Raw genomic sequence first — 21,841 nt, 5'->3', positions numbered from 1 at the left:
GACGGGAGACTGGGGTGCTCCTGGTTGCTCCTTCTCAGTAGCAGAGTGGCACGTCCTTTAGTCCCCTGTGCTTTTCAGTTCTGGGACACAGATGGAGAAATCAGACCTTCCCACCCCCATTCTGAGGAAGGCGATCTGCAGATCATACTTGGAACAACACAGGTCTGCAGACCCCTGAAGGAGCTGGCCAAGGAGGACCACCCAGGCGTGCCCATCACTCCAGACTCCCTGACTCAGCACAGGAAGAACATTTAGACCTGCTATGAGGTGTCTGCCCAGAGGGCTGGGGTGGGGATCTTTGTTAGCGGGACTCCAACCTCCTGCCAGTACTCTTTGTCCTGTCAATGGGAGATGTCTTGGGGGATTGCCTCTTTTCCCTCTCTCTCTGGAGGCAGTCTCACCAGCGAGCCAAGTCGTCAGATCTTATTCCTTAGAACTCTGCACATCAGCATCTTGCCAGCCCCTAAAATGCTGTGGTACAGGCTGGAGCTGAAGGCCCTCTGTGATGTGGTCACCCTTAGGAAATGAAGATTTGCAAAAGCGAAAAGGTTGGGTCATTCTTTACTTGGGAAGACTATTGTCTTGGAGAGCCTTGGACTGGCTGTGTTCTGACAGCATTTTAAGAAGATGGTAGCGGCAGTTTACTTTTTGAATCTCTTGCATAAAAAGAGAAAGACACCTAGGAGAAAAGTCAAAAATCCTTGTGTAACTTCTGCACATCAAGATACCTCTCATGGACCCCAAAATGTGAGCAGGAATGAGCCATGGATGCTTTAGGACCTATGTAATATCAGCATCTGGGCAGGAGGCAAAAGGAAGCAATGGAGAATCTGAGAGACCTGAGAATTGGAGACCCCCAACTGTATACATGTCCTTGCTAGAAAGCATGGTGGGTCAGCTTGAGAACAGTAGCTGAAATGAGGAGGGACCTAATAGATTATATCCCAGGCCTCCTACCTATGCTACATAGTGAGCACATAACAGGTGCTTATTTAGTGTTTGTTGTGTAAATAAAAATCAAATGACATTTTCCTGGAGATTCTTTCCAGTATTTGTGGGTGGGAAGCAGGAGAGGACAAGTCTTTGTTTTGAGTCATGTGGATAAAATTCTACTTCCAAGGGTACCCAATACTGGAATCAGGTTGGCAGGCAGGCAGGGAAGCAGAGGCAGTCCTTTTGCTGAGCTTGTGAGAAAAAAATCACTCCTTTTTAACACACTCATGCTCACACTTGCACACATATATTCAGTGTGGCCTGGGAAGAAGCAGTCCTACTGAGAGGCGAGGAGAAGATGCTCCTCAGCTAAACTAGCAGCTCCTGACATCAGTTCTAACCCAGACATACCAGAGTCTCTTTACTGAGGAGCTTACAGATGGAGAGGACGGGGATGGGTTCTCAGCCTAGGGTGGCTGAGGGAGGTCCAGTTCGTGTCAAATCTGTGTTCAAGAAGTAGGTGCAGAGCTGCCCTTTGCCTTTGACCTTGATGATGCCCCGGCTGTAGCAGGTGTAGCCTAAGGACTGGAGGGCCCAGGCTGTCTCTTCTGTTACCTGCAATTGGAAAGGGGTGAGGGAATGTGGGGGTATCCTTAACCCTGTCCCCCTGCCCCCACGCCTCTGAGTGGCTCCCTCACCTGAATCTTGCCCAGGACACCTGTGCTCTCCATGCGGCTGGCCACATTCACCGTGTTGCCCCAGATGTCATATTGTGGTTTCTGGGCCCCAATCACTCCAGCCACTACAGGTCCGTGGTTTAACCCTGACAAGAGGTGTGGTAAAGAGGGGCCCTGAGGGGGAATTTTGAAGAAGGAGAGTGGGGAAGAAAGCTCAGGGAACTAGACTGAAGGGGCTGGGGGCCTTGGAGGAAAGGACAGGCCAGAGGAGTGCTGCTTAGGGAAGGAAGTGTATGGGCCTTCTAGCTTCATGCTCCATCCCAAGGGGTGAGTCTGCAGGGGTTTCCAGGGATGAGCTGGGGAGCAGCTAACAAAGGACTTGGGGGAGGGAGAGCTTGGGAAGCTGAGAAGGAAGTCCCAAACTGCCCCAGGAAGGGAGGGTCCTCACCTACACGCAAGCGAAAGTTGTTGAATGAGTGCTTGTTGATGACATCCAGCTTAGACCCAAGGGCCACAGCAAACTCTACCATGGTGCCAAGGTGGCCGCAGCTTTGCTCAGCATCCTGGCAAAGGGCCAGCCCACCAGGACGGGTCAATGAAGGCACAGGGATAAGGCCCACTTATGGGCCCACCAAGGAGAGCCCAGAAGAGGGTCAGCAGGTAAGGAAGGGATATGTGGTACCTGCTGTGCATCCTGTCCAGAGGTGGCGTTCAAGCCGGTAGCTGCCATGTAGGTGCTGCAGATAGTTTTGATCTTCTCCACCCCACTGAACTTGGGCTTGGAGAGCAGCTGTACAGAAAGGAGGCTGTGTCCCCAGTCTCTCTGGCTCTCTCCCAGAAGCCCAGCCCCAGGCTTTTGGAAGCTAAAGGACCAGTTGTGGGGTCAGGGATGGTGGCACGGCGAGAGTCGCAGTGAGCAGAGTTGTTGGGGAGGGCAGAGCTGGGGGATCAGAGGAGGAGCCGGAGGGCTGGGGAGGGGAGGATGGTCCTCCCGGCCAGGAGAGTGAAGTGGAAGGAGGGCCTGGTGGGAAATTCTAGAATCCAGGACATAGGGTCTGGGGGTGACCCTTGGAGCTGTCACCTCATCAAAATCAGCGATTATCTCATTGAGCAGCCGCAGACACTCTAGCCCCTCATGGTTGATGCTGGATTCAGAGTAGAACTCCTTGAAGTCTGGGACCGAGGCGAAGAGGACACACACACACTCATAGGACTGGTGGTAGAGGTCCTGGGGGGGGGCAGGGGGCTGCCATGAGGGGCTATGCCCTGTTCTTCCCCCTTCTGGGTCTGTATGGCTCCTCCTCCCTGTGTCCAGACGCCTCCCCCTCAGTTTAAGAAAGATCAGGAAGGAAGCAGAGGGGTAGGGTCAGGTTGCTCCAGGGATGTGACGCAGGAGTTAAAGATTGGGTCTCACTGTGATTCCAGGAAAGAGAGAAGTTCGGAGTCAAGATCACCTCACGGCAACGTGAAGGGAGTCTCTTTTGGAACTAGGATCATATCCATGGGAATTATCTTTATATCTTATTGCTGAAAAGTGTTAAGTCAGCTTACAAAGATAGCTACACTTTGGAAGATAAAATGAAGCACTAATAGCCTCCAGAACTCTGAGAAATAAATTTTGCTATTCAAACTAAAAAAAAAAAAAAAAAGCAATAGTAGGGAAAAGAAGAGTCTAGAGCAGCATCACCCAGCGGAAGTTTCTGTGGTGATGGAAATGTTCTGTTGGCTGCGCTGCTCTATATGGTGGCCACTGGCCAAAGCAGGTGTGGAACACTTGAAACGGGGCCAGCGTGACCAAGGAACTGAATCTTCTATTTTAAAGAATGGCCACACTGGGGCTAATGGCTACCAAAGTGGACAGTGAAGGGGTAGAGGGATGGGAGGACTATGTCCTTCACACAGTTCCCACTGACACTCCATGAGGCTTTTGAAGGGTAGGGAGCAGCCATCAGAGAGAACACTCCTTCCCCGTAAGACCTTGGGAGGCAGAGACTGTGCTCACCAAAGACAGAGCCTAAGAACTTGTGAAAACGGAGGCCCCTGACAGGCATGGGGGCTTGGGTGGCTGCCCAACCCGTCAGGCAGGAGTCCAGACAAGATGGGCCAAGCCAAGGCTCTCGTCCTCTGGGGCTCAGGAGCTGGGGATGGGGAGTCACCTCATTGCGCCGATTCTGACCAATGAACTGGGGGGCCACGTGCGCAGGGAGCACGTTCTCCAAGAGCAGCCGAGTCAGGTTCTCCATTGTCTCTGTCTCCTCCTGCTCTTGCCTCAGCTTCTTCTTCCACAGAAAGTCCAGGCGGCAGTAATATTCGTTCTGTGGAGGGTCACAGCGGGCCATGGGGAGGCACGGTACAGGAGGGCCCGGCTTCTGAGCATTCACCCCTCACACATGATGCTTAAAACCACACCATACCCCCAGTTTAGAGAAAAGCTTAAGGTGCAACTCTGCCCAGGGAGACTGCCTCAAATCTAGATTCAAATGAGGGAGGGCAGTAGGGGTGGAGGATTTTTTTCTTAAACATGATTTTCCTAGATTGGGGTGGGAGAGAGGGGTGGAGGGGAGGATTTAAGGGCACACCCCTTAGGGAGCAAAGAAGAAGAAAGGGAGCAGGAAATTTCACTTTAAGCTGCCAATGGACAGACCATTTGGGTTCGCCCCTGGAAATGTGAAATTAAGGGAAAGGGTGAGAGGGACTAAGTCACATATATGGGGACCCTGCCTCACCCTTCCTAGGGAGGCCCTGGAGTGGTGAGCTGGGAGACTTACCTGCCGAGCCAGGACTAGGAGGGTGAAGAAGAAGATGAAGAAGGAGACTGCTCCCATCAGTTTGGGCTCCTTCAGCACCCCTGGCCTGAGGAGGCCACAGATAAGCGTTGTCCCATGGCTTCCCTATCACTTCCTGCACCGGCTCCCATGTAACCCTCTGCCTCCCTCTCTCTTTGCCCTGTGGGTGGTTCAGGCAGAGAGATGCGGACAGTTCTGCTCTGTCCCATCCCAGCCTGGGCCCCTCTGTGCAGCGGCCATGCGCACCTGGAGTCCAAGGTGCCCAGGTAGAGGCGGGCGATGAGGCAGTCGGACAACCAGGCGTGGGAGTGCAGGAAGATGGAGCAGGAGGCCGTCAGCCACAGCAGGAGCAGCAGCAGCTTCAGCTCAAAGCTCATGTGCAGGAAGAGGGAGCAGGAGAGGAAGCCCAACACGCAGCAGTGCATGGAGTACTGTGGGGCCAGGCAGGGCGGTCAGGAGGTGGGGCCTGTCCCACGGGCAGGGGCGAGGGACACCCCAGGGCTCCTGTCCCATCAAGGAGGGGCAGAGGTGACAGCCACACAAACACACACCGAGTGGGACTTGTGTCTGTCCCTGTCCGCAGGATGGAGTGGGGGAGGGACGTTCAGGGCTGTGGGGGACACTCACTGGGATGCTGATGAGAGGCAGGGACCCAGGGAGCTCCCAGGAGAGGTTGGAAGCCATGGAGGACATATTGGGAGCCTGAAAAGGGCAGGCTGATGTTGCTGGTAAGAAGACCTGCGGGAGACAAGGAGCTGAGGCAGCAGGCAGCTGCTTGGGCATGATGGTGACTTCATCTGGGTTTCAGCTGACCCAAGGGTGAGTCGGGGCCAGACTCTGCCAAAGTGGCAGATCTTGCTATCCTCCCTGGTTGGTGAGGGAGTCTCGGTGCTGGGGTCCTTGCTGGGAGTGAGCAGGGATTGGGGGAGTGGGTGTCATGAGCACCGTCATGGATCAAAAGATCCACGATCCAAGATCACTGTGTGATCTTTTGCCAACCACATAATCTCTCTGGGCCTCAGCTTCTGGTTTTGTAACTTGGTTGGGGGATGATTCCTAAAGTGTTTTTCAGGGATAGAATTCTAGGAATGATTCTAAGTTCTAAAAAACCTGCCAAACTCAGCTTTCAAAATCATAATTGTGTAAGGTAGGGCTTCCCTGGTGGCTCAGACGGTAAAGAGACTGCCTGCAATTTGGGAGACCCAGGTTCAATCCCTGGGTTGGGAAGATCCTCTAGAGAAAGGAATGGCAACCCACTTCAGTATTCTTGCCAGGAGAATCCCATGGATAGAGGAGCCTAGCAGGCTATAGTCCATGGGGTCACAGAGAGTTGGACACAACTGAGTGACTAATACTATTTTCATTTTCAAGGTAAGTAAGGAAAGCTGCCTACATAGAAAAAAAGATAGGAAGGATGTCCACCAAAGTGTTATTAATGATAATTATGCCCAGGTGGTAGGCTGTGCATGACTGTAATTTTCATTTATACTTGTCCAACATTTCCAGTATCCCCTGGCCTTAGTCCAGCTGTTCTCCCAAATCCAAGGGTCCTCTTTCAGCATCTGGAAGGTCCAGCATGGCCTGATGGGGGTGCATAGGGCCCCTTCTCTCTCACCAGACTGGTAATGGCCATGACGAAGACGAGCAGGATGGTAGCGGTGCCCAGAGCCACTCGCAGTCCTGGCCGTGTGGCCACCAGGACAGACAGGGTGGGTAGCCAGTGCAGTATCTTGGGGCCTTTCAAGACACACTTCTGTGGAAGGAGCATGCGAATCTTAGCCATGCAGCTGGAGCACCCACTACAGGCCAGGTCATGGTCGGGGCCCCAGCTCACCACTCTGCCCCTAAGCCCACCTCACCATCAGGTGCTCTGAGAAGCAGACGAAGAGGAGGAGGAAGAAGAGGAGGAAGGTGATGCCATAGGTGATGGTCAGAGCTGGAGGCCTACAGAGAGACAAGAATGAGGCCTTGAAGAGCCAGAACAGGCTTTCTGTGTGCAGTCTGGGTGGGGGACACAGGGAAAAGTGGTCCTGGGGATCTGAACTGGCTGCTGCTGAAGCCTGGGCAGATGAAAGACATTACATACTGATGACCTGGGAAAGCTGCAGGGTCTTGGACAGTACTGGGATAACCCAGGGACAATTTCTGAAGGGACGGGGGCTCATGAGAGTGGCCGAGGCTGCATCAGACTGGTCTCTGGGCTTTTGGGCCAAAGTTCTTTCACCTGGCTGAGTTCTGAATGAGTCCTCACCCTTCCTAGCAGCGAACTAGGAGTGGGGACCTACTCTCTAAGCTCATATGCTGTGAGATTTGGATTTCTTAATGGAAACAAAAGAAATCCAAATCTCGTGGGACTGTTGTTAGAACAGGGAGATAGACACGTGAAAATGCTTGGGGGTATGCAGAAAGTGCACAGGACGTAAGACAATGAGATGAGGGCTAGGATTACTGGTTCCCCACGACAAGTATTTCCATTTCCTCTGTGGTTCAGTGCCCTGAGCCGAGGGGAAGTGAGTAAGGGAAGAAAGTGTGGGTTAGGGGTCTGGAAGAGCCAGGGGATCTCTTTTGGAGAATCAGGGCTTCCTTTGTCTAGGGGTCGCTCACCTGTTTGTCACCAGCATCTGGATAATGAAGTTGGAGAGAAAAACCAGGAAGGTGCAGGCTGCATAGTATTTGAAGGTGGGGAGTGCAGAGAGCCGATACTGCAAGGGATGGGGAGGGGTCAGCACCAGTGCTGCCCATCACCTTGAAGGTGTCAATCCTGAGCAAGGAGTGGGCCCCAGACTCACTGTCCCACCCTCCAGTTCTGACCCAGGAAGCCCCTACCGGTTCTCCAAGGAGCTGTCCTCCTTCCTCTCATCACCAACCAGAAATCCAAAGGACTAGTACGAGCCCTTCACCCCTTCAAGGTCACAAACTGCCCAGAACTGGGAAAGGGAGGTGGGACCACAGGGCCTGCCCCTCCCCAAGGCAGAGAAACTGAGGTTGGGAAGTCCTCTGGTGCCATCTCCCAGCCTACCTCTTTCTCCATCTCCTTCTCTCTGAAGTACAGTGTCAGTGGATTGAAGTCCTTTGACTGTTTCCATTGTCTGATGGGAGGTGGGGGGCAGTAAGCCCGGAAGAGGAAGGGGCGGGGGGTGGGGGGTGGGGCGTGGTCAGGTGAGTGGAAAGGCTAGAGCTGGGAAGGTTTTCCCTTCATTTCTGGGCAGAGGAAGCACTGTCCCTCCTCTACCACCCGAGCCCTGGCCTCCAGCCCTCCCAGCCCTCTTCAGATCTCCATACTTCTGAGAATTGAGCTGTTCGATGACCTGGAAGAACTTGGCATCCCCAGTGTCTAGTTCCTCATCAGGTCCCCTCATGGTACGGCTCCTGCACAGTGAGAGCCCAGCCTGTCACCAGGAAGACCCTCAAAAGCATTTGGGCAAAGCAGGAGCAGCCCCTGAGGGAGGATGGAAGTTGGTCGCAGGGACAATCCCACTCAAATTTGCTCAGACCACCTCACCGGTCCAGGCTCCACTGGGGGCTGAAGGAAGACAGGGCCTTCTCCTGCACGGAGAACACAGGGATGGAGGAAGATGAAAGACAGTGAGCATCCTTCACCATGGTGGAGCCTCTCTGCAGCGAGGCATTTCAAATTTGCACGGGCCTTGACTTGAGCATCTGACTCAACTCTCTCTCTCTCCCTTTCTATCTTTATCTTTATCTCTCTATATACACATCACCATTTCTCTCTCCATTTCCATCTCTACCAAATCCCACCTGCCCACAAACCACATTTATTTCTTCAAGCTTCTTTCTGGCCTTTCAGACTCTGAGAATCTCTATGCCCTCTGATTTCCTCATAGTTTCTATCACTTAAGAGGCAACCCTGGATCTTCTGTAGGCTTGATGGCTGTGATTTCTTGTGTCTCATCTTCCCTAAGGGCTGCAACAGATTCCAAAGGCAGTGACTTGCCCATAACCCCATGCCAAAAAAATCCCTGTTGGTTGAAACTGGAATGGCAATGCAGAACACTTTGAATCTCCTCTGCCCTTTCATGATGATCAGGCTGAGCTGGGAGGTGGTAGGGGAGAGAACCAAAAATGGAAAACAATGGGGAAGAGGAAGAGAAACCTGGTTGAGGTCATTCTCTTCTGCACCAAAAGGAATATGCGATGTGTGCAGAGATGTGAGATTCAGCCTGCAACTGAGGATGAGTACCAAGGAAGGAGGTGAAGTGCCACAGCCACGACCTGTGGCAAGATGTAGGGTGATCATTTTTCCCCACTCCCCTGGCTCACGTGAAGAAAACAGGTCACAGCAGGGCCACCCTGTGGGCTTGGCCCACAAACCAAAACCCTGTGTACGTGAGAGGAGCAGAGAGGGAGAGACAGAGTGATTGAGAGATGTTTTAGGCATGGAACCATCTATACATCTACACCTGAGTCTAACTTTTATCAAACTACCTCCTGCCCACGCCTATGCCTATAAATTATTTAAAGGCGGGGAACTATCTCATTCATTTCTGTCTTTTCAAGAACTACCCTAGTGCATGCCACATAGTAGGTAATGAAAGATTGTAGAAGGAATAGATATGGATGGATGGTAGCCACCACACAAACACTGCCCAGTCACCCCACAGTTCCACACTGTTTAATAGTAATCCAAGTGTGATTCTCAGGATCCCTAACATTTAAATGAGACCCTGGAACGTCAGGAACTGAGAAAGGAGTTTCTGGGCTGGTGTGGTCCCGCATTGAAAGATACCTTAGAATAAGGGGTTGCCACTCTGCCCTAACACTTATCAGCCTGCATGACAGTGAAGGATTTAGGGAGATCTGGCAGGGTTCTGAGGAGGCATCCCCACCATGATGGATGAGGACTGCACTCAACACCGTCTTACAGCCCCTGGGCAAGCCCCCTTCTCTCCTACCCCCAGCAGGCGGCCTCATCCTGCAATAGTCACTGGGTCTTGGGTCCTTCCTTCCTCTCCATCCTGCCAGCATAGCATTCTGACCTCTCCCCTTCCCCACGCTGAGGCACTCAGCCACTGAGCCATTGCTGCCAAGGTCCTCCACCCCTCCCCGCACCCCACTGCTCACTGATCTCTGGTCTGCTTTCCTGTTGGATGGGAGAGGAGGGGGGATGGGACACAGAAAGGGTACTCTGGAGTCACCCCATAAATCCAAGCAGGTCTACCTTGCTGAGAAGATTCTGGGAAGATCTGTGGACAAGTGGCTAGGAATGCTGAACAGTTTTCGGGAAGATGGGGTACAATGGAGAAGAAGAGGCTGAGGAATCGAATCCCAGGGCAAGCCTTTAGGGACATGGCCTGGGTCCCTGCATGAGGGGGTTCAGGCCACTCGTCATCAAGTACCAAGAGCCTGTGGGGGAGATGCAGGCTTTCCCGGCAGATGATGAATCACTCATTACGTTGAAGTGTTTTGCATAGATCAGTAACATCCTGCCCTAGCTTTCTCCAGACAAGGGGTAGGCCAGTCTCCCTGTCCTCTCCCCAATGCTGCCCACTCATTGTTACTTCCTTCTTCAAGCCCATGAGAGATTTTCACTTTCACTTCATCTTATCTGTGTACAAGTGCTGGAGAGTGGGGGCAACGAGTGATTGGCCCCCACTGTCCTGGTCCCAGTAGGGACTGAAGAAGACAGCGTGCGGTCTGAGCTAAACAGACCCATTTCCTGGCGAGAAGGGGTGTGTAGCATGGGCCTCAGAGTTAGGAGGGAGTATGGTTCCAGGGGAAGGGCTTCCTGAATGGAGGCCGGGGAGCAATGGGCACGGAGTCTATGGGGTCTTGAGTCTTCTCTGAACTCAGCTCAGAGGGAAGTCATCTTTGTCCTTTCTCTGGAAAGAAGGGCAAGGAAGGTCCTGAACCAGTGACTGGGGTGACCAGACAGTTCAGGACCTTGGGATGTCATCAAGTGACTCACTGGTGGAGGGGGCAGGAAGGGCTGGAAGTGGGCCACGGGGGTGGGTTGATGTTAAGTGCTGGGCTCATGAAGGAGGTGCACGTACCGGGAGAGGGGTAGATGTGGACACAGGGCTCTCTACGTGGCTCAGGTGGGCGAAAGGCTTGGCTGCACCCCAGGACTCCAGGTAGCGGGTCATCAGCAGTGATGGACGCATCTTGGAGCCCTCAAGAGAGGACAGCAACCCTCCTGCAGTACCCTTCTCGTCCTCCTCTGCAGCCTGGGCCATATGAGGGCTGAGAGTCAAGATCACGTTGACTTGACTTCCCCATTCTCCCCACACTCCTTTAAGGCTTGTGTCCCCTCCCTCGTGATACACACATCAGGACCCAGGAGCTCAATCTCTGGCATGGACGAGATCAGGCTCATTGGCTGTGGATGTCGGGGTGGGCCAGGTCATGGGGTCCAGGCTGGGTTCTTACCCAGGGGTCGATGACCAGGTAGGTCGGCTCCCCTAGCTCCCGAAGGTATGGGTCCCGGTGTTCCATGGCTGCATCCTCCACAGCATAAGCCCCGGCCAGCAGGGCCAGCGTAGCCCCTGTGATATGTACTCGTCTGGAAGAAGAGGGCAAGGGGAGTCAGGAGGGATGGATTCCAAATTTCTCATTTCTTTCGAGGATCATTCCTGGAGGTCTGACTTCCAGCAAGATCCTGTGCTACAGGAGGTGTCTCCCAGCTCCCCTTCCTGTCCCCAGGATCTCCCTGAGCCCCACTTGAGAACATGCTCATTTTAAAGAACTATAAAAACCAGGCATGTGGGAGGCCTGATGGGTCTTTCGCTATAGCCTCCTGGAGCCCCAGCTCTCACCCTGGCACTCCACTCGCCTCCATGTGGTTGGCCAGAGTGACGTCATGGGACCAGACATCATACTGCCATTTCTGTAGCCCGATGACCCCGCAGAGCACGCTGCCTGAGTGCACGCCCACACGCATGTTGATATCCACGCCTGTGGCTGCCCGAAGTTTCCTGAGCGAGATGTGTAGAGAACAGTCTGAATGCTGACTTCAGCCCTACCCATGGTGTACTGTACCCCTCCCTCTTTCCAGGAGGACTTCCACCATCCTGCCTGCTCCTCTGCACATCCATCCTGCCCCCCCCAGCTGACCTGATGGCCCGGCACATGTCCAGCCCCATGCGCACACAGTTGATGGCGTGGTCAGGCAGTGAGAGCGGCAGGCCGGAGACACAGTAGTAACAGTCTCCTAGGATCTTGATCCGCATGCATTCGTGCTCCTAGGGGAAGGGTGTGCAGGGGGTGGCGGCAGCTGGTTAGCAGCCAGAAGAGGCAGGAAGGAGCTGGGACAAGTGGGAGCAAATGTGGTAGCCCTGAAGAACTTCTGAGGTTGAGAGTGTCGAGATCAGATCTAGGGCCTCCCTCAGCTTGATATGGGGCTGGCTGAGGTTTTGTATGTGGCTGTCTTTCTCAGAAGGGCATCTGAAGAGTTGGGATGTTTGTGAATCTCTCCAGCTTTGGCACATGTAGGGTGTATCCAGATTTGAGCATATGAAAGTCATCTCAGGATTGAGGGTTTTTTTTGGGAGGACACCCAAGATTAAATTCCTTGGGGGCATCCCTGGGGACTGACAAGGTAGCTAAGCTGAGGATGCAGAGGGCAGAGATTTCCCTTGGAAGGGCCTCCTAACATTAGTGCATCAGAAAAATCCATCTAGATTTGGTTGTGGTGTCCAGAGACACCTGTGCTGGGACTCAGAGCCTGTTCGGGGGTGTTGTGTTTGGGACATCTGTGAGGATGTTGAAAGATCCCTCCAAGTCTGAGGTGTGCCGTGAGTAGTTCCATACCTGGGGATGTTTGAGAGGGTTTCCTACTGCAGTGGAGTATCTGGGAGCCCACGTGAGCTTGGAAGTGGGACAGGGATCTTATAAGGCAGGACTTTCCCTGGCAGGGTCTCTCCAGGGTGGGGAGTTTGAAGGTGGGGAAGGAAGCCCCCTCTGACCTTGGCGATTTGGTCGAACTTGCCAAAGAGCTCGTTGAGCATAAGCACCAACTCCTTAGGGGAGCACTCACTGGCCAGTCTCGTGAAGCCCACGATGTCAGCATACAGCACGCTGGGCAGGGGAGACAGCATCAGTGGGGCTGGGGTCTCAGCCCACACCCCCTCCCCTCTGGCCATCCTTCATACCTGACTCCCTGGTGCCTCTTGACATAGAGGCTGTGAAAGTTGTTGGTGCTCTCTGGCCGTGACCCCTGTCCAGCCTGCAGCCGTGCCATGATCTCCTCCTTCATCTCTCGGGCCAGGTAGGCAGGAAGGATGGACAAGAGAAGGTGTTCCTGAGGGAGGCAACTATGAGCACCAACCCTCACCCCACTCCCTAAAGCCAGGAACCCCACCCCCTCAAACTCCTAGGAGCCCACAGACTCCCCCAGCCCCAGAGGTGTTCACCAGAGCCATGGCCCAGGTCCTTCCCACCGCCCACAGCCCGGCTCCAGCTCTGCCCTGCACTGATCGATGTTAGGGATTAAACTTCCAGCACCAACACAGGAATTAGAGCCCTTCGTTTAATATCATAAAGCTCTAAAGTGCTTTCACAAGATTCAGGTTTTTTGAACCTCACAGCAGCCTTCCAAGGTAGACAATAGCTGTATTTTATAAAGGAAGAAACAGGTCAAGTGACCCGCCTAAAGTCATTCAGTCTCCGGAGCTCGGTTGTGTGACCCAAACAACTCCCCTCTCCGAGCCCCAGCCCCGCTCGGCCTCCTGGCCCGGAGAACCTGATGCTTCTTCTCGGTGTCCAGTCTCCGCCGCGAGTGCAGGGAACTAAGCGCCTCCCGGAACGTGGCGCGCAGCGCGCGCTCCATCAGCGCCTTGTGATAGGCTCCGGCCGCGTTCCCGCACAGGAACAGCACCGCGTTTGCAGCCAGCTGCGGGGAGCGTCAGTCTCAGGCAACGCGGCACCCCGGGGTGGGGGCGGGGGGCTAACCGAGATGGCAGGGAGGACTCTACAGTTAAGAGTATTTCGAGGCAACGGGTGCCGCATTGTGGAGTCTGTAGGGGGCTCTTCTCCCTCACCCCGCCACCCCATCCAGACCCTTGGTTGCTGCACCAACATAGCCTCTTAGGCCTAGAACCCTTCTGCCAGAATACCTCTCCACCATCCCCGCCCACGCGGCAGCAGGAAACTACTCAAGCTCTAATTTTTACATTCTCTGTGAAGGTTCTGTTATCCACATCTGTCCCCATCACCCTGGTCCCCTGGCGAACTCCCTTCCCTGGGGGCCAGAGCCCTCTTCTGGCGTTTGCAGGCATCGCGCTGGCACTGTGGACCAGCTCCGCCAAGTCTGTTTCAACCCTGAGCCCTGCCATGGAGTCAGCTCAACAAAACAGCTGGTGAACGCCCAGAGGAAGCAAGCAGCGCCCAGCAGAGCCAGCCCCGGATGCAGCCTGTGCTTCCTGTGTGCTCACCTGTGGCAGCAGCGCCGGCCGAGAGTCAGGCTGAGGCCCAAGATACAGCCCAAGGACCAGCAAGTGTGAGAGTGAGGAGGTGACACCCGCGGTGATGGCGTCCCGCATGTCCAAGGGCAACATGGCATACACAGTGAAGATGACAAAAAGGAAAAAGGACACCTAGGGGAGAGAGGCACGGGAAGTTGCAAGCTTATGCTGCTCCTCCAGGCCTGGGTGCATGTTTGAGGCCTAGGAACCCCCATTGCCCTGCTCCACCTGCTCACCTGGTCCCAGGCGCTCACCACGCCCCCAGTGAACAGGAAGCTGTGGCCTAGTGCAAGCAGTGCTGCCCACACGAGGCCTGACAGGGGACGCGTCCAGCGCTGCAGTCGCTGCTCCCGGGAAGCCAGGACCAGCAGCAGTGAGAAGCCACCCAGAGCGCACAGCACAGTGGTCAGGAAGGCTGGGTCTGCGGCCAGCTCCTGGTGGGGAGGGGGAACATGAGGCAAGATTGGAATGTGGGGTTTGGGGAGCTTATCCAAGAAGAGGAGGAGCAGACAGCAGTGAGCAAAGCGCCTCCACTTGTCTTTCACATTAGATTGAAATACACGAAAATGCGAATAATCTGTTTTTAATCAACAGAGCCAGCAGTCTCTTGTGATTCAACTCACTATCTCACTTGCATACTGCAGGGCGACGGAACCTGGACCATGTACCCAGAAGACCTTGCTCCAACCTCATATTGGCTGCTTGTGAATCTATGTCCTTTCCGAGCCTCAGGTTTTTCATCTGTCAGATAGGAACTGTAGCACCCCTCCCACCCCCACCCCACCCCTGGAATCCCAAAGGAAGTGAAAAATTCTAGCTCACAGAGGGACTTAGCATGAGTGTATCCAATCAGGCCAACTGGCTTGGGAAATTCCCTGCCAGGGGCCTGAGACTTGGAGTTTCAACCTGTCCCCACCTCCCAGTGCTTTGGCAGGGGGACACCGAGAAACTCCCTTGCCTGCTTAGGAGCTGGATCTCCCCATTCCTCAAGGCGCAGAAACACCACCCCGTTCCCAGGCTCCACCGTTTGTCCCCACCTCTTCCTGGACTTGGAGGAGGACCATTGGTCTCATCCAGTGGGTTTCCCACCTTGCCTCCGAAATGTGGAAAGAAAACATGTAGCAGGATATTTCCAGAAATGGAACTGAAGAGCCCTTTTCCCCCACAAAAGAAACTGGAAATAGGTTATCTGGGGACTAAATGAGAGCAGGATGGAAAGTGCTTTCTGGGAGTCTGTGGGTACAACTGTGGCACAGCCCCCGAAGAGGGAAAGAAAACCAGGAAACAGATTCCCATGGGGCCCAGTGTAATTTCCCCCCTGGAAAATCGGAAAACCCGGCGTTGGATTAATCCTAGGACCAGCAGATCACAGGCACGGGTAAGATTGGTCAGACCCACAGAAAAATTAGAAGCATCGAGGGGCCAGCTGTCTTCTTGCATAGACCCAGAACTGTGCCCTGAGAGGCAGTGACTTGTGCAGGGTCACTGCAGCTCTTAGCAAGGTCCAGCACTTGCTTCCCGGGTCCCAGCAAAGAAAACACATCGAAAAGAAGACCCACTAATCCCAACCCTGAAAATGCCCTGGAGGCAGTGCCTGTCCCGAAGTCCTCAAGGACACCTGCACCAGAGCCCTCCTCCGCTCCCCTGCTCACCCTGCCACTTGCCCAGGCCACAGGGAGCAGCGCCAGGAGCCCCAAGAGCACGATCAGCAGCAGCAGCAGCAGCAGTGGGTACTGCTGGCTCAAGCTGTAGTAGGTCTCGTAGAAGAGGTCTTCGCTGGGGGGCTGCCGTGGACTGAAGAGGCGGGCCATGGTCTCGCCAGGCCCTGCGCCACACTGCCTGGGGGTGGACCCCTGGGGCTGAGGAGGGCCAGGGTGAGTTACTGTCTGAGGCCCAGACCAGCCCCAACTGTGCCCTTCTCACCAGGACCACGCCACTTGCTCCCAGACCTCCCAAGCTCACGGCAATCCCATCTCCTTCCAGGTACTCTCTGGGCCTCCCAGCCTTCTTCCAGCTGGCAGTGAGGGGACTCCCCACTCGTTTGATGTCGACCCTCAAACCCAGACTGCAGAGGTGCTCAGGCAAAAGCCAGGGGCACAGGATTTAGGGTTAAAGCAAAGGAGCCCCAGCCCCCCCCTCCTTTTCCCCCCAACTCACGGCCGCGATGCTGCTGCAGCTGAACCAAGTAACTCTGGGGCACCGTTATGGAGTCAGCGTGCTGCTAGGTTAGTAGCTCTGAGCCCAGGGCAGCAGGCGCTTCCCTCCAGGCACCTCAGCCCCCTCCTACTTCCCCGATGGGATGGCCCGGCCCTTCCTGTGCCCTAGCCATGCTCGGCACTCCCGCTTCCTCCCCCACTCTGATTGTCTCTCCTGACACCACAGCCTCCCCACATCTGTTCCCCTCAAGGAATGGGAATGTAGACCGCGGGAGAGATGCAAGGGGTGGTGTGGGCCGTACCAAGTGTTAAATGTCAAAATGGGCCCCAAACCTTGGGTGTGGGGAGACTGAGGGTGGGCTGGAGCAAAAGCTGGCAAGGATGTGGGGAAGAAAAGCATGGTGGCACAGGGGGACCAGGGTCTAGGTCCAGATGAGAGGCAATCCTTCCCTGCCCCTCCAGCCTGGATGGCAGTGCTGTGGCCACGTCTGAGCGGTCTATACTCCAGTGGTGTCCAGCTCCATGGGAGGGGCACATCTGCGTGTAGCTTCATGGAGCCATTGCTGTCCACTCCCAAATACCAGCTGAGAATCAAAGGTTTCCAGTGTGTCCATGGAAGCAATGTGTGCGTGAATATATGTGGGGGAGGGAGGTGGTAGTATGGGGGCTGACCTATGAGAGAGCCTAGGGGCATCATGCAGGGCAAAGATGTGCTGGGGTCTGAGAATTCCCAGGGAGAGCGCCCCCCCCAGGACTCCACTGCCAAGTGTCTACAGCTCAGAAGAAAAGGTGGTGGCAGGACCTTAGCCTGTATCCTCAGGGTTTGGTTTAGGGTGGGGTCTTGCCTGCTCTACAGGAAGTGCTCTGCCCTGAGATTAGAGCTGCCCCAGGAGCCAGGATTCCTTCCCGCCCCCACCGCCAGCACGGCCCTGACCTTGTGTGCCACAACATTGCCCACCCACAACCCTCAGCATCCCACTCTGGCCACACAGAGAAACCACAGTGCCTCCCATTCCCTCGATGTCAGCTCCCCCATCTCTCGTCCATGTCTCTTCCTGCCCCTGGCTGAAGCTTTAGCCTCCTTCATGGTGCTTTGGTTAAAATTCCACATTTATTGTCTCCTGGGGCCACAAAGACAATTTAGGTGAAGGCTTGATGGCCCTCAGAGAAAGTCTAGGCTAGCAGCCTCAAGTCCAGGAGGCAGTTGAGAAGCTGCTTCAATTCTTGCTATTATGATACCAGTCCTATGGCCCACTCCAGGCTTCAGGTTCTTGCGGTCCTTCTTTTGAACTTCTTCCTTGAGGGGTGCACTGAGGGCCCCTATCCACGCCCCCAGGCGCCACGCCCTTCGTGGATAAGGCAGTTCCTCCTTGTATAATCAGGCGGTTGTTGTTTCCAATCTGTACTCCTTGGCAGTTAAAGATGGTAGGAAACCATGGCCCTTTAAGAGAAAGAGTGGAGATGTTGGGAGGATTAAGTGGCTGGAGATTTATAGTAAGGAGGAGCAGCAGGATGGAGGGGCAGCGACACCTCGTGTTCACCCTGGGGAAATGCAAGTGTGGGGTCTCGGACTGTCTTCAGCCTTTCCCTTCACGCTGCACCTTCAGAATTGGGTTTGCAGAAGCTAAAGAGGAGTGGCAACTAACATCTGAGACTCTGATGTTGTTCAATCACTCAGTCGTGGCCGACTCTTTGTGACCCCATGGACTGCATTACGCCAGGCTTCCCTGTCTTTCACTATCTCTGGGAGTCTGCTCAAACTCAAGTCCATTGGATTGATGATATTTGGGTCTTTTCTGATGGGTGACCCTCTGGACCAACACAGCGACAGTGGAATGGAATTTAGAGGTTCACAGAGCTGGTGTTGGGGCAAGTCCAAATGCTCAGGAGCCAGGTTGGTTTTGCTGTGTGACCTCCGTGGCTGTCAGTTTCTTCATTTACAAAATGAGAAGGCTGGGGTAGGTGGGCTCTAGCCCTTTCTCATTCCCCCTCCCCAAGTACCTGGGATCTGTATTTGGTCTTGAGGAAGAAGCTAGTAGAAGAATTAAGCAGGGAAAGGAAGGAGTGGAGAGTGGGTACCTGGTACCAGATTTGGTGCCGGCCCTCTGGGAGGCCAGTTGGTGTCACATCTCTCAGCCCCCTACAAACAACACAGGCTCTCAGGCTCCCTGTCTTGGGGCCTATTCCCTTATGGCAGACACCCTCAGCCCCAAGTGTCCCCTGGCAAGCGGACAGGATTCACAGGAGTCCCAGCGCATCCTGTAGTCCTGCCAGTGTCTCACCTGACTCCCTTGGGGTCCAGGACCTGGGGTCCAAGCAGAGGTGGGGCAGGGATTCTGGGTTCTGAAAGGTAAAGTCTCTGGAGTCTGAGGAGGTCGGGCTGTTGAATCTGAAGATGTCTCTGCTGTCCAGGCAGGTGGAACCTGCTCTCTCTGGACCCCGATGCTCTCAAGAAGGTTTGTACATTTTTCAGGAACAGAGCTGGGGCACCCCTCGAGATTCAGGTTCATCATTTCAGAGACCAAGGAGTCATGGCTTCCTGTGGTTTCCCTAGGACTGTCTATTTCTGTCCTTTCCAGGCCTGGGCTGTTGCTGCCCCTGTGCTCAGAAAGGAACTCCTTCACCTGTAAGGATGGGGAGCTGGCTGGGCATGGAGGTGGCAGAGCAGGAGTAAACCCAAGGGAGTTGGGTCCATGTCTGTTGCCTGGGAACTCAGGGATGGGGTGAAGAGAGGGGGGACCATTGTCAAAGCTTAGAGAATGGTGGTCAGTGGGGTCATTGAGTGGCCAAGGGAGCCACGTTGTGCCATCCTGCCCAGCTCCTGGATGGGGGTGTTGAGCACTCACCATGAAGACTGCAGCATTCATCTTTCTCCCAGACACATCTCCTTTATTTACCAGATCAAGGGCTTTCTTGGTGTTTATTCGGCATTCTAGAGAGAAGGCAGAGTGGGTGGCAGGTGAACAAAATTTCTTTTCCGGGGGAAAAGCCCCTGCTGACAAATTCAGGCCTATCTCGACTGCCAGCTGGATGGCCAGCACACCTTGGAAGGAAGGCCTCTTCTGGGGCTCATGGCTCCAGCACTTCTGCATCAAATCTGTCAGTTCTTCCAAGCCGGGAGTCTCAGGCCCAGACGGGGGCAGCTCAGTCAGTGGGGGCCGGATCTGCCTCTCACACACTGCTTCCCGCACCAATGATGTCTGGGGCACTAATAGGGTGGGGGTGGGGGTGTGAAGAGAAGGCATTCAGAGTATGAAGTCTACCCCATCATGGAAAGGGGTGGGGAGTGCAGGAGATGTGAGGAGGGAGTCGGGCAGTCTGAGCAGGTAAACTGGAGGAGGAGGAGGGCTTGGAGATTGGGAGACTGGGGGCTTAGGGGAGGGGGGCACCTGAGGTGAAGGATCCCAGAGTCTGTCTTACTCTCAGCTTCTCTTCCGGCTAGCACTGCCCACGTTAGGATCCCAAAGCTGCAGTAGACACAAAGCTGAGGCCTGACCCAACTGCTGGCAAGATCCCTTTTCATACAGCATCCCTTCGAAGGATCCAGACAGGTGTAGAAATTGGGGATATATGTTTGGATATATGTTTGGAGTGGGTGCCTTACCTGTAGACATCACTGGCCCTGGAGGCTTTCTGGTTTATATTAGCCAACAGTTCTGGGGCCAAGTAGGCTGGGGTGCACCCTGACTCCCCAGATCCTGCCCCTGACTGTGAGCCTCCCTGAAATGTGGACAGGCCAAAATCTGCCACCTGCAAAAGGGAGATAAGAACGAGGAGATAGGGGATGGAAGAAAAGGGAGATAAATAGGGGGAGATAGGGAATGGGCAGGTCCAAGAAACTCCCAGAACGCTTTTCTTACCCCCCTCCCCCCAAAAGTGCAGGCCCAGCCTTGTAAAGACAGTATGGAGGGTTAGGGGAAGGGTAGGACCAGTGGGCCTCTGGTTGGAGGTCTGGGTCCCCTCTTCATGGCACTGGGTTGAGGTCTGAGTCTCCTGGGCTAGATCAGCCACGGATCTTTGGAGGGCCCGGTGGGGTGGACCTGTGGACCTGACCACGTTGGTCAAGGCCTCTATCACCTGGTGTGGCAGGGGCCAGAGCTCCAGGCTGGGCCTTGACACCTGGGCAGCCCTGTGTCCAGAGGGAGATGCTGAGGGTATTCAGGAGACAGGGCTGCAGCAGATGCGGGTCCTATGTCCCGCGGATGGGGTTGAGCAGCTCTGGGGCAGGACTTGGTCCAGAAGATGGGCTGGGTGAGGGATGGGCTGACCTTGGCGTGCAGCTCTGAGTCTAGTAGGACATTGGAGGGCTTGAGGTCCCGGTGGAGAAGCACTGGGTTCTGGCTGTGCAGGTAGCACATCCCGAGCACCAGCTCCTGCAGCAGCTGGCAGAGGAGCGGCCAGGGCCGAGGGCAACGGGGCTGTAGCAGCACCGCCAGGGAGCCGTTCTCCATGAATGGAGTCACCAGAGCCGGCCCAGACACGTACTCCCACACCAGCTTCTCGGTGACCCCCAGCAGGGGCAGCACATTCGTGTTACGCAGACTGGACATGGCCTTCACCTCCCTGGATATGGCCCTCCTGCCCTCAGGAGAGGGGTGCCGTCAGCTGTCAGCTCTGAGCCTGAGAGATCCTTCCCGCCGCCCTCAGGCCCCGCCCCGCGGCACAGCGGCCCCTCCTCCCCGGCCCAGCCTCCCGGACCAGACCCCCACCTCGGGTCACTCACGAGTTCACGATCTTGACCGCCACTTCTACGCCCCAACTCCTGTGATGTGCCCGGAAGACAGAGCCAAATCCGCCCTTGCCTATTAACTCCGGGTTCTCCAGTTCCTCGATGGGCACCAGCGGGGCTGAGGCACCGCTGGGCCTGAGAGAGGGGGCCACGTAACCAGCCGGCCGTGGGCCCAAGGCCTCCCTGCTCCCCTCCCATCCCCACCCCTCTAACCGCCCCCCCACCCCACCCCCCGCCACCGCCACCTCCGTGACTCGGCTCAGCGCTGTTAGTTCGAGCCCCAGCCCCTCCCTTGTGACCCACTGTGCCCTGGTCTTGGCACGAGGCGCATCCATATCTCACTCTCCACTCACCATAACGTAGAGCCAGACATCAGGCTGGAAGATGAGAGAAGCTTCTGGAAGTTGCGAGCCCCCACGGATGGATGAAAGAGGAGTTGAGGGCTGGGAGAGGGGTCAATCTCCAGGCTCCTTCACGGTTCCGCTTCCCGCTTCGCCGGGTTGATCTCTCTGCCAGAACCACTTCCTTCTTTAATTGATGCCTCTACAGTCCCGCCCCGAGGGCGGGGAAGGGCACAGAGCAGGGTGCAGAACAGAAACTAGTGCTGTTCCTAAGGTGTCAGGTCAGGTCCAGTTGTCGCTGGGTATCCTCACCCTCCAGGAACCCACAGCCACCTCCTACCGCTGGTCTCTCTCCCTTCTTCCACAGGATTCCCAGCTCCAGCGCCAAGCCTGGGATTCCGCGGCGGGGTTGGGGGGAGTGGAGGGTTGGGTGGGGGGTGGCGCTGAGTAGGATGTCATGGTCCTAGGACTCTGTTCTCCCACAGCTGCCCTAAGATCATAGCTAACACTTTTCTAAAGCTCACCACATGCCATTAGCTCATTTAATCCTCACATCAACCCCAAGGGGATAGGTACTGCTTTTGTTACTTCTTTATAGGTGAGAAAGCACTCAGCGTTTAAGCACCTGGTCAAGCTGGCTCTGAACCGTGAAGCTTTGCCATTTTCGCAAAGGGGTCAGCTGGTGGGGAAGGTGACTAGGGAAAGTGTGGCGTGTCCACTGGGCTCTATTCCTTCCAAATACAGACCTCTCCCAGGGTGCTGTGGTCAGCTAGGTGAATTAGCCCACCAGAGAGTTGCTG

General features: G+C 55.1%; 2 protein-coding genes across 11 annotated transcripts; both read right to left on the bottom strand.

The window, feature by feature from the left end:
* Window positions 1–542: 542 nt before the first annotated feature.
* ADCY4 (adenylate cyclase 4) lies at window positions 543–16,052 on the bottom strand. Of its 7 annotated transcripts, none has more exons than XR_003036717.2 (27): window positions 15,973–16,052; window positions 15,468–15,674; window positions 14,052–14,249; window positions 13,786–13,947; window positions 13,095–13,244; window positions 12,505–12,653; window positions 12,319–12,430; window positions 11,468–11,595; window positions 11,170–11,328; window positions 10,784–10,916; window positions 10,408–10,581; window positions 7,899–7,942; window positions 7,679–7,765; window positions 7,416–7,485; window positions 7,001–7,098; window positions 6,256–6,340; window positions 6,012–6,149; window positions 5,024–5,134; window positions 4,643–4,827; window positions 4,379–4,463; window positions 3,767–3,925; window positions 2,692–2,838; window positions 2,293–2,400; window positions 2,059–2,173; window positions 1,632–1,756; window positions 1,345–1,548; window positions 543–679 (listed from the first exon to the last, which is right to left on the bottom strand). XR_003036717.2 is itself a non-coding variant. In XM_059890692.1 (27 exons), exons 2-26 carry the CDS (start codon window positions 15,624–15,626, stop codon window positions 1,396–1,398), a joined length of 3,234 nt encoding a protein of 1,077 aa, XP_059746675.1. In that variant the 5' UTR covers window positions 15,627–15,674; window positions 15,973–16,052; the 3' UTR covers window positions 543–679; window positions 1,371–1,395. The 7 variants fall into 7 exon arrangements, 6 of the variants coding, with proteins under 6 accessions (XP_059746675.1, XP_024853651.1, XP_059746674.1 ...); XM_059890692.1 differs by having other exon boundaries at window positions 1,371–1,548; XM_024997883.2 differs by lacking the exon at window positions 543–679 and having other exon boundaries at window positions 1,225–1,548.
* Window positions 16,053–17,053: 1,001 nt separating this feature from the next.
* RIPK3 (receptor interacting serine/threonine kinase 3) lies at window positions 17,054–21,211 on the bottom strand. 4 transcript variants are annotated; one of them, NM_001435166.1, is made up of 10 exons: window positions 21,054–21,211; window positions 20,695–20,835; window positions 20,240–20,549; window positions 19,576–19,721; window positions 19,392–19,438; window positions 19,015–19,179; window positions 18,818–18,903; window positions 18,254–18,595; window positions 18,051–18,111; window positions 17,064–17,412 (listed from the first exon to the last, which is right to left on the bottom strand). In NM_001435166.1, exons 1-10 carry the CDS (start codon window positions 21,071–21,073, stop codon window positions 17,216–17,218), a joined length of 1,515 nt encoding a protein of 504 aa, NP_001422095.1. In that variant the 5' UTR covers window positions 21,074–21,211; the 3' UTR covers window positions 17,064–17,215. The 4 variants fall into 4 exon arrangements, 3 of the variants coding, with proteins under 3 accessions (XP_059746267.1, XP_059746268.1, NP_001422095.1); XM_059890284.1 differs by having other exon boundaries at window positions 17,054–17,412; window positions 18,254–18,903; NR_198907.1 differs by lacking the exon at window positions 18,051–18,111 and having other exon boundaries at window positions 19,361–19,438.
* Window positions 21,212–21,841: the final 630 nt, after the last annotated feature.

The sequence above is a fragment of the Bos taurus genome, chromosome 10 (genome assembly GCF_002263795.3).
Source record: "Bos taurus isolate L1 Dominette 01449 registration number 42190680 breed Hereford chromosome 10, ARS-UCD2.0, whole genome shotgun sequence".
Taxonomy (NCBI): Eukaryota; Metazoa; Chordata; class Mammalia; order Artiodactyla; family Bovidae; genus Bos; species Bos taurus.
The sequence above is the reverse complement of the archived record's forward strand: the minus strand, read 5'-3'. Positions and strand labels throughout refer to the sequence as shown.